This window comes from Euprymna scolopes, chromosome 7 (assembly GCF_053919585.1).
Source record: "Euprymna scolopes isolate OS-2025 chromosome 7, ASM5391958v1, whole genome shotgun sequence".
NCBI lineage: Eukaryota > Metazoa > Mollusca > Cephalopoda > Sepiida > Sepiolidae > Euprymna > Euprymna scolopes.
This window is the reverse complement of record NC_136488.1, coordinates 50,363,355-50,380,666: the sequence shown is the minus strand read 5'-3', so window position 1 is coordinate 50,380,666 and position 17,312 is coordinate 50,363,355. Positions and strand designations below refer to the sequence as shown.

Here is a 17,312-nt window from a genome sequence, read left to right as displayed (position 1 = left end):
TATATTTTTGAGTTGAATCCTAGATCGTAAGTCAACAATGTGATAGTATTATCATAGTTTTAGTTCTAATCATGTGCCTCATTAGTACGGGATACTGGTCATTAAATATGGCTCGGTCTTGAGACAAAAAGCACAAATATTGTATGAATTCAGACTATTTAATTTGTCAATAGCTCTGCGTAAAGATTTTGATTAAAGACCCACAAAACTGTGGCATTGTGGTTTAAAATTGGAGTAAGCGTCTGATCAGCACAGTTCTTTTGACCATCCTTTCGTGGTGTGCCACTAGCAGACAAAGGGCTCGAATTCGCTTCGGGGGAGGCTTTATGTTTACAATACCAGTAGGCAGCTCGAAGAGGTATGAGTGGATGGAGATTTACAAAGAAGAGTATTTAAGAAACTAAAATGCATTTTGATGTATATGTAAACTTATCACGGCTCGAAGAGTCACTCAGTATGCTATTCTGGGTGACTTGACACTAAATGTGAAACTATCGTTCCAATATAGCCGATATCGAATACGGTGCCATAAAGATCGCATAAGTTCAAACTAATTACTCTATCAATAGATCTGCACCCACGCTGTGTTTAAAGATCCGCAAAAAATTGAACTCACTGATCTAGAACTAAGGTAGGTCAATGATCGGCATTTCTTCTCTGCTTTTGTTAGAGTAAGTGTTGTGTTAATCCAATGGCAAGGCCTATAACTGTTCTGTGTCTATGGGATGAAATATGGCTGTATATAAAATGAACAAACAAAAATACCTTATTATATCAGTAGCTAACGCTGTGACTTCATTACATTAGCCTGTGAACGAAGTCACATATTTTTAAACTTACCCCTTCGGTTTGAACGCAATTGAATTTACTCCAACTTAGGAAATACATCATCCCAAAACACGTTAATATTACAACTCGCAAGTGACTACAATCTACCTTTGAAAATTTTCATAATAGAAGTCGACAGCTTTCAATTCAGTCACAGGTAACCCAGCTTTGATAATCTGACAGATAATCACCGGCAAAGGAGTTGACTGTCACCCGATATGAAACATAATCTTTTTAAGTAATTGATGATTAATTTTAATTCATTAATCAATTAAAATCGCATCTTATAGTTTCTCGTTGTATACCACAGATGTAATTTTGTAATTAAATTATTTTTGAATGATTTTTTTTTTTACTTTCATATTATTTTACGGGTTTTTTTTTTATTAAATAAGTATTTGATTAAAAATAACTAACTAAATAATAATTTGCTATTATGCTGACGAAAAACCTATCCACGCGTGAAATTGTCCAATTAAATTAAATTAGCGATCAGGGTGCCTTTCATCTCCCCTTTTTGGTCTTCCGACAAAAGGAGGATGAACCTGTAAATTCACTTTTATCCGTTCGTTCGTTCGTCTGTCCGCACTTTTCTTAATAACTATACCTTGGAATTTTTTGAAATTTTGCACAAACATTAAACACGATATGAGTAAAAAAAAAGTAATAGAACGGATTTTCCGGGAAAATTCCGGTTGCCCCCCCTAGGGGTGCCTTTCAGATTAAAATGGCTAAAATTGACACTTTTGTGCTTTTTAAACAAAAAAAAATTGATGCCTTGGATTTTTATAAAACTTTCTGAAAAGTTGTAACTGATTTCTATATAATTTTGTTTGTCTATACTTCGCGATAACTCTTAGGTGTGCTCTTTTACGGCTAATAAAATACTCCATTTCTGGGACTAGTTTACCATATTTGTCCAAAATTTTCTGAGTATGTCTATTTAGCAGTTTTGCATGGTGCTGAACTCAAATTTAAATATGTTAAGGACTTGGAAACTTTTGGGGCTAAATGAGGAGGGCAAATGATGGACTTAGTCATTTTTTTTTTTTTTTTACATGGTGCAGAACTCGAATTTACATAGGTTAAGGCCTAAATCTGCACCGTTTGTTTATTTTCGCCAGTATTTTACGCCCCGTGGGGACTTTTGGGGCTAAATGGGGGGGGTGCAAATGCGGAACTTAGTCATTTTTTTATGCCTCGTTCACTGTGCACTCACGGGGGACCATACATGCTTCACTTGTTGCTTTCGTTTTTTTTTTTTTTTTTTTGTGTGTGTGTGTGTGTGTGTGTGTGTGTGTGTGTGTGTGTGTGTGTGTGTGTGTGTGTGTGTGTGTGTGTGTGTGTGTGTGTGTGTGTGTGTGTGTGTGTGTGTGTGTGTGTGTGTGTGTGTGTGTGTGTGTGTGTGTGTGTGTGTGTGTGTGTGTGTGTGTGTGTGTGTGTGTGTGTGTGTGTGTGTGTGTGTGTGTGTGTGTGTGTGTGTGTGTGTGTGTGTGTGTGTGTGTGTGTGTGTGTGTGTGTGTGTGTGTGTGTGTGTGTGTGTGTGTGTGTGTGTGTGTGTGTGTGTGTGTGTGTGTGTGTGTGTGTGTGTGTGTGTGTGTGTGTGTGTGTGTGTGTGTGTGTGTGTGTGTGTGTGTGTGTGTGTGTGTGTGTGTGTGTGTGTGTGTGTGTGTGTGTGTGTGTGTGTGTGTGTGTGTGTGTGTGTGTGTGTGTGTGTGTGTGTGTGTGTGTGTGTGTGTGTGTGTGTGTGTGTGTGTGTGTGTGTGTGTGTGTGTGTGTGTGTGTGTGTGTGTGTGTGTGTGTGTGTGTGTGTGTGTGTGTGTGTGTGTGTGTGTGTGTGTGTGAAAGAATTTTTAAGGTTTGGTTTTAGTGTATAATATTTTTTAACCGTACAAACAGCAATGGTTGCAAAGATTAAAATATCGAATTCATTTTTTTTTAATTAGAATTTGATTTGAAAAATCCAATTTTATACCAAAAACAATGCTATCCGTGTCAGCGTAAATTGAATGAAATAGTAAAATAAAAAAGTTACCATAACATTTCTGAAAACATTAATTTGTTAAGATTTCATAAAAAAATAAGTTACAGAGTAATTAAATACTTCTATATTGTATTTCTCTTAGTCTATCTATTTGTCAATCGTTCCATTTTTTCTCGGAAATTACTGAGTCGATATGGCTGAATTTTCGTATGGGCCTTTGTTATAGTAATGCGCAAAGAACTAAGTATTATAATAGCACAATTAAAAATTAATAGGGATTAGCATTTCATGCAAAAATGGGCATAAATCTAACCATCAATTTCGCATAAAGCACTCATTTAACGGACTATAACTTTTGTCCATTTTTAACAGGTTAAAATATCTAGTTCACTAATATATTTTTACACGAAACCATGAATACATTTATTCTTTGAATAATTAAATAAGTATCGGAAATTCAATTTAAAGTTGGCATAAAATATATTAAATATATTAAAAGGATATAAATTTGCAAATTAATTGTTCTGATGTAACGTGACCGTTACTTTGTAATTGTGTCGTTACAGTTCAAATCTCTCGGACCCACAAGCTGCCCGGCACCGCCGCAAAGGAAAGAACAAATAAAGCAAGAAATAAATAAAAATTCGACTCGTTTTTTTTTAAAAGTGCAAATGAAATGGATTTATTCGTGGTTCTTTCAAAACAACGCATTTCATTATTTTTCCAAAGTCTTTTCGTACACACATGTGCTTTTTAAAAGTCTCTGTTTCGTCGCCAGTTCATGCAGCCCCAACCAACGCTTTCTCGCCCTCGACTCACTCGTCCATCTTACCAGGTGCACAACTTGCTTCTTTCACGTGATATATTTTTCTCTCCTTTTCTTGAGACGCAAGCTCGCACACATTTGCTAATTTACATACTTGCTTTAACGGCTGCTGCTGTTAATATTTTCGCTAGCCAGCTATCTTTAGGCTGCTGCTAATCCTCTCACACGACCCGACAAGCGCCTTCGGGACAAGATCAAAGTGTAGTATCTGTTCTTCAGATGCTGCACTTCTATTTCTTGTTCTCTTTCGGTGGAGGAGAAATCCTTCACGACTGAGACAATTTTTATTTTTGTACCTTTTCTCCACGTTAAAAAACGACCCTGGTGTCTAACTCTGTCCCGTGGGGAGGCATAGTAAATAGGTACATTAATTCTGTGTTTTTTAAACTGGTGAAATTGGTTGTAGCTTAATTTTTAAACAATAATTTATTTGGCAAATTGCGCCATTTGAAACATTTTTAAGAAAAAAAATGATTTTCTTTCATCTTTAAAGTGCTGCAAAGACGATATACGTATTTCCTATTAATGTTTGAACGTTTTATCATATCGCTTCATTCTAAAAATAAACGTGTGGTCGTAGGACTTAGGTGAATATGTGTAACTAAATATTTTTAAAACTTTACGAAAATTTTATATTCTAAATATTGATATTTTTAATAATCACATGTTCGAGTACATATCTCCCGCGCACGTGATCGCCACTTCGCGTGTTGCTTTATTATGAATAACACATAAGGAGAAGAAGTAAAAATGACAATAAGAAATGGTTATATTTACATGCACATATATTCTCAGATAAACTGTTTGTCCAAAACAAAGATACAATTGGGTTCCGGAATGTCTGATGAGGTACCCAATATTATATACACAGAAATGAACACCATTCATTCATATTAAATAAGAAATACATGATTGTCCGAAATACAATGTGAAAAACACGTAGTGCCAAGGTCAGTGTGCTTATTGAAACTAAATGATATTTACTTTGTGTTAAGTGTTCATGAAACTATCTGCGACTACTATTCAGAAGATATATTATAGAGGCTATATTATAGAGGCTATGTCTGCTAAGGTTTGAGACCATATGCTTCTAAAAGGAACTGGACGAAACATCCGACCGTTTTGAAGGCCGAGCCAAAAATAAGAAAAAAAATCGTTCTAAGTTCCGCACGTAAATGGAACGATATTTCAGACTCTTGCATATGAAAGCGCATTCTTTACTATTAGAAGGAATCCATCGAATGGAGATAACTCGGATATAAATCCAAAGGAAATAATTCAGATCATTCAGATCTGGCTTGACATCATACGACCGGCTTTTCAACTTCACATTGCTTTAACCAACTATAATACCGTGTCCTTTAAACGCCTTTTTCGGCAGCAGCTGTATATACACTATTCTGGCAGCAGTCACATAGCCTCCCATAACAGCTCAACAAGACTATATCTACATACATTTCTCACCTATCCTCTCTAGCTACAACCCTAACAACTTATTGCATTTGGGCTTTAATGTACTTTCTCTTTAGTAACATACATTCCGCTGGTTTGTACGTCATAAGTCAAATACAAATAGGCAAAAATTCGTAGATGCTAGAAATCATTGTAAGAGTGAAATAGCAGCATCCAAAAGAAAGCATGCTGAAATAATCAGGGAACATATTGAATCGCAAAAGATAAGAACTTGTGATTTCTGGAAAATCTATAATAATGTAGTGAATAAAGGGCAATTAGTAATTCCCCCACTGAGCAACAACCAGAAGGTTGCATGCACGGCAATGGAGAAGGCGGAACTGCTTGCCAAGTGAATCGCCTTCAACTCTACCTTAGAGCCAACAAACATCCCCCTCATTTCCCTATGCGGACTGAAACCACATTAGATGATGTAAAAATCGCCCCTTCTTATGTCTGCAATATCATAAAAAATTTAAACACCTCAAAGGCGTGTGGGACTGATCTCATTCCTGCATTACTAATTAAGAAGTGTTCAGCTGCGCTAGCCCCCATACTTTCCAAGCTATACAATAAATGCCTTTGTGAATCTTGCTTGCCCTAATTGCTAGAAGATGGCATCTGTGGTACCAGTGTACAAGAATACTGGTGAAAGAACAGACCCTCTCAATTATCGCCCAATTAGTCTCCTCCTACTCTTCGCTAAAATCTTTGAGACCTTAATTAATCAACCACTAGTTCACCACCTCGCAAAAGCAAATCTTCTCTCTGGCAAACATTATGGATTCAGACAATGTCGTTCTACTGTAACAGTCATCTTTGAACATCATGTACTGGATAAGGCGGGCGAAGCCAAAGCTGTAGCTCTTGATATATCCAAGGCCTTTGACAAAGTCTGGCATAAAGGGCTGCTAATGAAAATTAAATCGTGCCGTATAACTGGACATAAACTAAATATAATTAGATCCTTCTTAGACAATAGAAGCATACAGGTTGTCATTTTACAAATATTTTAATGGAATGTGTTCTGATGAATTTGTTTCACTTGTACCCCCCTCGACGTACATATCCCCGACAAACCCGCTTAGCAATAAGATCTCACCCCTTCACTGTTGGTGTGCCTAAATGCCAGAAAGCTTTCTATTCTAATAGTTTCTATCCTCGAACAGTTAGACTTTGGAATTCCCACCTGCTACCTGCTTCCCTGGCTGTACTGATATACAGAAGTTTAAATGTAACATAAACAAACATCTTGTTAATCTTTCCTAGACGTGGTCCCAAATAGTAGCCCGTTGCGTCCAAGTAGCGATATGCTTTGTAAGGGTTGAACATGAGTAAAAAAAAAAAAAAAAACTATATTTTTCTTCCTTTTATATTGGGTACCAACTTACATGTTCCGGAAAAATCCTTTTATACTCGTCTGACACACTGTTTTTGTGAGAATAAATATTATGTGCATCCAACTGTGTCTTAACTATTTTGCATTTTCGAACACTATGTGCGTTATCCATAATGAAGCAATAAACAAAATGGCGACCACATGTACTGAAAAGATATCCGAAGACGTTGTAACTAAAACGTAAGTACATATAAAATAAAATGTTCGTTAGCTTTACACGCGCTTAAAATCTTTATTGTGCCACATAAATAGCTTATGCCTTATGTTTTAACCTTAGTAGAAATATGGTTGGGGCTTTTGTGTAAATATAAGTGTTTTATATAATAGAATCTAATATAGAAAAAAATGTCAATAATTTCTATCGAAAAATTATTACTGGATCATCGTGTTCCTATTTTATTTCCTCCTCATAATGGCAGGGTCGGCTTTTAATGTGGGGGAAATCCAGCTCCCCAACAAGAAACATTTTTGATTGGAGCAAAAATTATAAATTATCCTTCACTGTTCGAGGACAGAAAGAATGAAGTGTAATATCAGAACAGACACTACACTTTGCTCGCGGTGTTGATTCCAGTTCGGAACATGAGAGTCGCTCATATGTTTCCCGCATTCCAATTAGGATAAAAATTGTACAATTTGGTAGTTGCGCGAATAATAATAGTAGTAGTAGTAATAATAATAATAATAATAATAATAATAATAATAATAATAATAAGAAGAAGAAGAAGAAGAAGAAGAAGAAGAGAAGGAGGAGGAGGAGGCCTGGAAAAGCGCAGGTGGTCCGTGTCGATCAGCTGATTGATTCAAAATGAGATAAGCAATTGCCATATATGATATATATAAATTCCAAGATTAACTTGATCGTCACTTGAGTTTTTTTTCAATCAAAGCCAACATGTTGAGGTTTCTTGGTAAGTGCCTTATTATCTTTATATATATATATATATATATATATATATATATATATATATATATATATATATATATATATATATATATATATATATATGAGTCCATTCAATCTACGCGTTTGGCGATCTGTGATAGACTTACGAAAAAGCTATTTCTAACTTAACCGTGACAGACCAACGAAAATACTATTTATAATTTAATCGTGGCAGACCAACAAAAATGCTATTTAAAATTTAATCCTGGCAAACCAAGAAAAAATCTTTTTCCAGCTTAATCGTGAAGGACCAACAAAATGCTACTTCAAACAAACTAGACAGTGATGGAAATACTATTTCAAATTCAACTGTGACAGACAAACGAAAATCTATTTCAAATTTAACTGTGACAGACAAACGAAAATCTATTTCAAATTTAACTTATACAGACAAACGAAAATCTATTTCAAATTTAACTGTGACAGGCCAACAAAATTAATCGTTCAAACTTAAACATTACCGACAGAGCCTTTCTCACGGATGCAAAGACGCATCTAAATTATCTACATCATTTCAAGAAAATTCCTTGTCAAAAAAGTTCGTGCGACAATTTTCTTCCAACTTTTATTTATAAAAGTATTCAATTTGTCGTGTCTTGTGTCGTTTTTTTATGCATACTTTGCCGTCTTAACTGCCTCTCAATTTATCTATATCTATTGTTTCTGACAGTATATTCATATTTTTCTATATATTCAAGTTTATTCACATTCTATCTATCTATCTATCTATCTATCTATCTATCTTGGTCCTTTCAAAACACTGCAGCATCAAAGTTTCGTACGTATTGAATTGATACATACAATTGTTTCATAAATATTGAATTTCTGATACTAGCAGTATTACCCGGCCTTGCTCTAGGGTTGCGTTGATGTCTTTTTTATGCTTATTTTGATCTGTATCGTTGGTAATTCCAATATTTTCTTTCTTTTTTTTTTTTTTTTTTTTTTTTGCAATCCTAAAATTATTCTAGTAAATTTCGGCTATATTGACACCTTACTGATCAACGTAGCCCCCACACAGTGGATGCAACGTTCCAGCAACAATCTAACTTCTCTTATTTGTCCATTTAGCAGCTATTTTTCCAGCTCAAAACAAACTACGGCGAGGTTTTGGGGGCCATGATTTCTTGAACTTTATGTGAAAGAAAGCGCATGATCAACATCGACTATCTATTTGTTGTAAGAATTTATGTGGTTGTCGTTGTATAGGTCTACACTTAGTCAACTGTGTTGAAAAACTCCTTATCTTATGTTGCCGGCCATACTACTTATGCTTGGTTGTTGGGGCTTATGTTTTGTTAAACTGATATATAAAAAAAAAACCTCTGAATCACATTTTCACTATATATGTGTGTAGACTGTTTTGCAATTTTTTCAGGATCAGTTGCTTGTTCAATGGACGTCCAAAAGCAGAAACATAATTTAATTTTGCACTGCTAAAAAAACACGTAGATGTTCAAGTCTTATAAAATTCTTTGCAGTTAATGGGGAAAAAATAAAGAAATTTACGTGCGGAGTTTAAATCTACAGACCATGTCATGCAAACATAAATAAATAAATAAATAAATAAATAAAAACATGCTATCAACTTACCCACAGTAGAATTTTCACAGCCTGTTGTTCTATCATTGTTGCTAAGCGACGACATGGAAAAAATGGCTTTACCGATGATAGATAAATTAAAATAACGCTTTCAATTATCGATGATCGGTAATTATTCGGGGTATTCCGAGAAAAAATTTAACTAAGATCACTCCCAGACTTAACAATAAAGTTCTGTAAATTTTAAAGAAAATTTGTTCAGCCGTTTCGGAGTCTTAAAGAAAGCAACTCACACACAATGTTGCATTTATATAATTGTGTATATATATATATATATATATATATATATATATATATATATATATATATATATATATATATATATATATATATATACATATAAGGTTCTTTCAATGAGTTTCCAGACACTTTTCGTATGGGCAATTTTATTGATAGGACACATGAAACTCTAGTCCGCTTCGAAGTGATCTTCTCTGGTTGTAATGTATTTGTTGAACCTTTCGAAAAACTTCTAGGAGGTCCTGGATATGACGTTAAACTATATCCAGTGGTGAGGCCTCCGCTTGCAGGCTTTGAGGAGTGTGGAGCCACCCTTTAATTGCCATTGCTCTCAGGTCCACTCTGACCCGGAGTGGTAGTACTTGTTAGGGTCCCAACTATGGGTTAAATAGAAACCGACTTGAAAACAACAAATATATTCTATTAAAAAATCTTTCTTCAAAACCTTTGGATTCAGCATTAAATAACCTGAAAAGGGTTGTTATGCAGTAAAACAAAAACAACCAACCAACCAACAACTTCTAGAAGGCCATAGTTGTGTGAGCATGTCAATGAACTTCGTCACAGCCTCTTTCATCCCCTCAATTGTCTCATAACAACAGACTCTAAGAGTTTTCCTTGAGCTTAGGGAATAACCAAAAGTTAGAGGGAGCAAGGTCAGGACTATAGGGAGGGTGAGGACCTGTTTTGATGCCCATCTTGGTCAAATAATCTGTGACAAGAAGAGTTATTGACGAGTGTATTCACGCAATTCTTCCACATCTTCAGATTCTCATCAAACTGTGCACTTATTGTTTCTCTAGATACACGACAGTTCTTAGCTATGAAATTCTTGATTCGGCTAAACAACAACAATTGCTCCCGACGATGATCGGTTGAACCGATAGAAAGCGCTTCAGACGAATATGACTGAACAACAACTTTGGAGCGCCATAATATATGATATGCCAGCTGAAATAAAAAAAGACCGCTCGGCGAATTGAAAAGATATTTAAAAAAATCGGAAAAAGAATTTCTCCGTCATGTTCAATCAGACGTGCTTGAATAATGACTTGCTGCCTATATATATATATATATATATATATATATATATATATATATATATATATATATATATATATATATAGGGTGACCCCCCCCAAAAAAAAAACAAAACGGGCGCTAACTCTAATTAGGCCCCGTTTCTTAGTGTTTTGTCCGAATGAAATGAAACTAGTTTATTATATTCAAAACATCACATCAAAACACTAGGGTGTTTGTCCTTTTTTTCTACGTTCTACAGCGTATGTTTTTGGTACTGTATTTGGATGATTATAATGCTCCTTATCTTAGGTTGAGCATTTGGGAAGTCATATACAAATTACCATTAGTGTATGAAGCGATGCTCTTTGTGTAAACAAATTGAGCTTAGGTACTTTGGACAATGTCAAAACATTGTTAATTCACTGCCCGCATATCAGCCGTATAGTGCAAGCGGTTAAAAGCTCCGACTGTCGTTTGAGAGATCGGATTTCGATCCTGGCTTGAGGTATTTGCTTGTCTAGCCGCATTGATGAGCTGTGAAACAGCAAAACAGTACTGTATATGGATGACAATATATATATATATATATATATATATATATATATATATATATATATATATATATATATATATATATGTATATATATATATATATATATATATATATATATATATATATATATATATATATATATATATATATATATCCCATGTCTAGTGTTGGAATTTTTTATGTTTATTCTTTTGTTACAATATGTTTTTAATTTGATTTCAGCGCTTACTGTCCTGCTCGTCGCTGCGCCAACAGTGAATGGTCAGAATAACATTGACATTGCAGGTATCATTTCGAATCTAAATTCAAAGGCAATTGAAATTCTAAAAAATGTTGCTGTTCCAGCCCTTAACGACCAAGTCAGCAGAGTTAAAGCTCACATCGATGGCCTCTTGGCTTTCTTTAAATCCAAAGAAGGCGACGTAAGTATATATTTTAAATATTTGTTTTAGGGCGGAGAGTAAAAGCGTGTTAAGATAATGTTAAATTAACCAGCAGACCATACTCACTCCTAAATACTAAGTAACTTAAGACGTGACTGGTATAAAATATCGACTAATAAAAGCCGACGTTGTAGAACTCAGTGGCATATTTTCAAACTTTTGTGAAAGATTTTGGAATTTTGCCGACAAACAGTTTCTGGCTTATCGTCAATTGATTTAAGGTTAGAAACAGAAAAGGATAGAAATGAAGGGAAGCGGAGAAAGATAAAGGAAAATGAATAGATAGATAGATAGATAGATAGATAGATAGAATGATAGATAGATAGATAGATAGATAGATAGAACAATGTAGTTATCTTGGTCTCTACATTCACATTCTCCTTTTATCAGCATTTCTTAGTTTCTCCCAACTTGAATTATAATTAGAATTTATATATTAGGTTGGTGCAAAACTAATTTCGTTATATATATATATATATATATATATATATATATATATATATATATATATATATATATATATATATATAGTAGAGATGTAGAAGGCTATCACAATCCGTGGAATGAAATATAGTCGTTGTTGGTAAAAGGAAACGAAAACAAGTGGCGATTTACAAATCAATAAGTACATACATATACGTCTATATATACATATACTTATTCAGTTGTATTAGATACAAGTGTCTTACTTTTTATGTCTTCGACAATATCCATTATTAATTTCGGAAAAAAATTCCCTTTTCAAATGGTAGACGTGACAGATCGACTAAAAGCATGCTAGATGATGGGGTGGAAGTTGGTTAGCTATCATCTTGTAATAAATAATTTTACCAAGAATTCTTCATAAGTTTTGGTTTCAGTTTCGATTATAGCTGAAGGAACTCAAGTTATATATACATACATATATTGTTTTCATAAGTTTTGATTTCGGTTTCGATTCAAGCTGATGTACCTAAGTCATATGGATATACTTTTTTTAGTTTTGAAATCGCAACTTTATAATATATAAAAAAATCGCATGAAACATTAACTCTATGATAATATATACGAAATCTGCAAGAATTAAAATATCATATTTAAGCGTACTTTACGACTAGACTATGCCGGGCGTCTCTGCTAGCTTAGATAAATATTTTTGAAGTTTTAACAAAAGAGCTATAATAGTATAGGAGCGTCGCCATTTAGGCTGAGCATCTACAGAATGCCAACATCAATATATTACATATGAATGAGTCCTCTGTGGAATTTTCACAGATCCCGCTAGTTAGTAGTAGTAGTAGTAGTAGTAGTAGTAGTAGTAGTAGTAGTAGTAGTAGTAGTAGTTCTTACTAGGAATTCTTTCTCGAGTCATTGCTAGTAATCGCTCACTAGTAAAGCAGGTAGTGTTCTCTTGAGTCTAAGTGACAACAAGTCTCCCCAGATTTCCAATAGTCTCAACTGTTTATTATCGTTGTAAATCACTTTGCGTTCTCGCAAAAGCTGTTTAGAATTAAGTTCTTGCTGATAATTCAAAAGGTGAAAGGTCGTATAGAGAGGGGGATACATAACAATATATATTGAGAGAGATAGGAGTTCACACTAACAGTGTGCCTTTTCATATGTTAAAATTGAATCGTGTTGCACCTTTATTTGGTGTCAAAACACTAAGTATGAAAAAATCTTTTCCCGAACAAAGGTGCTATGGTTTATTTCTTATTGAACATTTATTTTTAATAAATAGTCACTAATTACTAAGGCCAACAGCCACTCGAGGAGACGAGTTAATAGGATAGAATGGGATGAACTGTCAATTGGATGATTAACAGTACGATGGATGGAGTGAATATGTGATTACCTAAAAAGAAGGCTCAACAATTCTTGTTGACACTGGACTTGGAGACAACCATATTGTAGTCTGAAGGGAAGACGTCAATATTAAAATAATTACATTAAAATATTCAAAATAATAATTAAACTACCGCAGAACAAACCGTTAACGAATGTTCCTTTATGACATGACCCCTTTTGTAATATTAGAACATTTATAATTAGGTGTACATTAAATGTGTATGCCTGCCCCCCCTCTCTCTCTCTCTCTCTCTCTCTCTCTCTCTCTCTCTCTCTCTCTCTCTCTCTCTGTATATATAAAGAGATTAATAAGAATTTTTCGTTACAGATTCCGGTGCCAAACACTCCTTTCTCTATCCACTTCGTAGCCGAACGATGCCATTTGCTTGGAAAACGTCTTCTGAGTAAGTTCAGGCTTTTTTTTTTTTTTTTTTTAGCGATTATTCGTTGTATTTTATTTTAACCCTTATCAAATTAGAAACATGAAGAATTTTTATTCGCAATTTCAAACATGAAAATAACCAGCATTTCGAATTTTAGTGTTGCACTAAAACTGAACTAAAAACAAAAATTTCCACACAGTAATGTATACAGTATGTTTTTTAAAACTAAAGCATACCGTACCTAGTTTCAACTTCATGAAATACGGTAAATATATAACATTTAATTAGCACGGGTGTTATGAACCTTTGGGCTTAGAAAGAATCTCATTATTTTTTTTTTATCTCTAGTTGTCATTCAAACACGAAAAATATGACCTTTTAAATACTTATTTCGCGCGAAATTATAATTTGGAGATACTTATCATTTTAAATGTATATTGACCTTTCTGTTAATTAATTATTCCCAAATTAATGTAACCTAATCAATCAAGCCATATAGCACCAGTAAAATACTTCATTGTGCCACACGGTTTTTATCTGTGAGGTTTACCTCAGGCTAGATGATATTTTATCAATATCCCTTGATCGGAATTATCAGTGTAGTAACTGTGCTCTTAGGCAAAAGGCTGAGAGATGTCTCCCTTAGCAACTAAGTTCCCTTTGTTTTTTAAGGGTTTAATAATAATAATAATAATAATAACAACTAATAATGTACTCTCTTTTGTTTTTTCCATTCTTCCTAAAACTCAACAAGATGTTCAATGTCTCGTTTGGTAGAAAATTTTTAAAATATAGAAAAAAGAAGGTGCTGATATGTACTCTTTTTTTTAATTTGACATTTCATTTTAATAATTTTAAAATAAACAGAATTTTTTTTTTCAAAATTACAAGATAGAATTCTCTAAAACTTGGGGGAAAAAATCAGCAGTAACTTAGTTGGCAAACCAATATTTGTAAGCTGGATTATTTTCGGGCAGAATAAAAAATTAGCTCTTCTTAATTATTTACGAACCGCTGGTTAAATGATCTTATTTTAGCATGGAATCAATTTGATAAGATTTTAGTCATTTCTTCAACGTGAATTAAAATGCTTTTTTAATACATTGCAAATCGTTCATTGCATTTTTATGTGTTATGAGAGTATAAAATATAATATATTAATAGGTTAACTCCTTTGCTTTCTATAATGGATTATCTCCCTATAATCACGTTCACACAGGTTCCCGTTAGGTCACCGAAGTTAAGCAATGTTGAGTACGGGTGACCATTTGAGAATAACAGGTTCTATATGTGCTCTGCCTTTATTTAAGAATCCTTTCCAGTTATTCTGGATTTTCTCCTTGCCACTGGAATAAAGCAGTACCGATTCAGGAGAAATGTAGTTGGATTTGCGCAACCCGTGCTCCACAATTACACGAGCAAGCACCCTTACATGGAACATTAATTGCCTCTCCAGGTTGAATGGATGCTTATGCGTTAATAAATTATCTATTCTTGTGGCGTTACAACGAATCTTCTTTTACAAATACTGCCATACTTAACCGGACCTATAAACACAGTATTAATTCATTCACGTGGTGTCCTGCCTGGTGCAAGCATTGACGGGTATAACTTTCCATTTATCTGTCTTCCTCAAGACATTCATGAATTCATTGTTGCTCATCATTCAAACCCCCATGCATGCTGTTTTTCCAAAGTGTTTTATGTATTGTCATAGCTTTCTTTAGAGTTGTACATACAGTAGGTTGCAGTTTCTTTCTGTCCGAGCACTTCCTATAATAGGCGATTGTCCTGACCATTGTACCCAAAAGAATCTTCTGCTCAGCACAATGAAACCATGAACAGAATTAGTCCGATTGCTTCTGTATTACATGCATCCGTATTACCTACTTTCCATGACCGTATGTTACCCTGAAGTGGGTTCTCGACCTTGCCCAAGGGCCTCTCAAAGGCTAATGAAGGGAAGGAGACACCTTACTTGTCCTTTGATAGTAGTGCTGTCTAGCTACTATATACAATGCTTAGTATTCCTAAATGCTAAACAATGTGATAGTGGCCAGGCTTAGCGTTGCTTAACTTGAGTGATCTGGCGAGAACCGGTGTGCCAACCTGATTATGCCGTATTTACACAGTATAATTTATTTCTGTTAATTAAGCCGTAAACTCACTTTAATTGTAAGACATTTTTGTATTATAAGTTCACTACCTATACTATTATTTTCTGTATTGTATGTCTTCTTAATTACGTTTCTGTTTCGCCACATTTCGATAGCAAAATACAAATTTCTACATTATGCAAACAAAGAATTAACACTTCAAAGCATTTTAATAACCGTTGACAATACATTTTTGTTCCTTTTTCTAGTTTATTCGTTATTATTTACGTTATTATTCTTTTTTTTTTTTTTTGTTCAGTCGTTGACTTCCAAAAATGCAAAGCTAAAGCAACCGAGTCTACAACTGGATTGTCCTCAACCTGCGAAAAAGGATCACAGAAGGATGCTATCCAATGCGCCACTGAAGAAGTCCTCAATTTGGTAAAAATCGTTTCCATTGCCATTAAAAATAGAGATTCGACTCCAGGGCCTTGAAACACACAGAGAGAAAAAAAATTGATGATGTAATGTAATCTATTATAATAAAATCGTATTCCTGTTTGTCTGCTTGTTTGTTTACAATTTTGTTAATTTATACAAATGTACACTTGAAAACAGACTTTTTATATACTTTTATTCCTGCATGATTTCTATATACACACTATTTATTCAAAAGGAATCAACATTCAAGCGGTTATCTCATTTGCATACTACCTTAAAGAAAATCTCAATTGCATATTACATTAATAATTAGCTCTAAATTTTTAATGGAAATCAGTAATAAAATTGTTTTAAATATTCTATTTATAAATATTATTATAAATATTATATAAAGTTGCTTCATTTAATTTATTTTTAATTTAATTTACATTTAATTTGTATTTAATTGTTAGTATAACCAAAATCATCCGCGTTTAAAAAAAACGTTTTCATTTAACCTATGAGTTATTTCCCTTTAATTTATGGGATTTTATTTTCCTCTTTGAATTTCATAGATAAAAATGACTTTGTTTTGTTTCCAAAAAATTCAAAATATGGTCAACTTTTAGGAAATTCGTAACAACTTAGGATATTTGGTGTATCTTAAATAGTATGTGATTAAACCCTATGCTTGGCAATATTTTTTATTTTTAATTGGCAACGCCGGTGACAAAATAAATCTAAGTAATCATTGAAAAAAGTTTTAATGTTGTTTTTTTTATTACTCTTGTTGTTTAGCGAGTCAGGCGTCTGCATAGAGCTCACAAAGATTGTGCTTAAAAGCATTTTAAAGCACAGCTATTTGTTAACCTTTAAATATAAATGAAATGTTATTGCTACAAGTGTTACATAAATAAGGGCAACTGAAAGATACTCGTAGCATTGATTAATTAAGCTTTTCATGTGTTTGGGAAACTGATTTCTGTAAAATAATGAGAAATAGAGCAGTTAATGTAAGGCGGAAACCCTTTCCGGCATCTGCAATCAAGCAATCTAGTAAATATTTTTTAACTGAAAGTTCCGTAATAAATAATGCGACCGTTAATTTGAACCATATCGTCTTTCTTTTCAAGATCTTGCTACTCTATTTCTCTCTGTCTCTGTCTGACTGTCTGTCTGTCTGCATCTCTCTCTCTCTCTCTCTCTCTCTCTCTCTCTCTCTCTCTCTCTCTCTCTCTCTCTCTCTCTTGCACTCGCTCTCGCATTTTCTCTACTCTACCGTTATTTCTA

The 17,312-nt window shown here is 33.9% G+C and overlaps 1 protein-coding gene across 1 annotated transcript; it reads left to right on the top strand.

Moving 5' to 3' along the window:
- The first annotated feature begins 7,335 nt into the window (after positions 1 to 7,335).
- On the top strand, positions 7,336 to 16,163 carry LOC145279736 (uncharacterized). Its single transcript, XM_080131031.1, has 4 exons — positions 7,336 to 7,400; positions 11,076 to 11,275; positions 13,452 to 13,527; positions 15,922 to 16,163. Exons 1-4 carry the CDS (start codon positions 7,385 to 7,387, stop codon positions 16,095 to 16,097), a joined length of 468 nt encoding a protein of 155 aa, XP_079987157.1. The 5' UTR covers positions 7,336 to 7,384; the 3' UTR covers positions 16,098 to 16,163.
- Positions 16,164 to 17,312: the final 1,149 nt, after the last annotated feature.

What these genes read in the sequence shown, in the direction of transcription:
- LOC145279736 (XM_080131031.1), top strand. An exon ending in TTAAATCCAAAGAAGGCGAC is followed by an intron (nt 11,276 to 13,451) that starts GTAAGTATATAT and finishes TTTTCGTTACAG; the next exon opens with ATTCCGGTGCCAAACACTCC. An exon ending in GCTTGGAAAACGTCTTCTGA is followed by an intron (nt 13,528 to 15,921) that starts GTAAGTTCAGGC and finishes TTTTTTGTTCAG; the next exon opens with TCGTTGACTTCCAAAAATGC.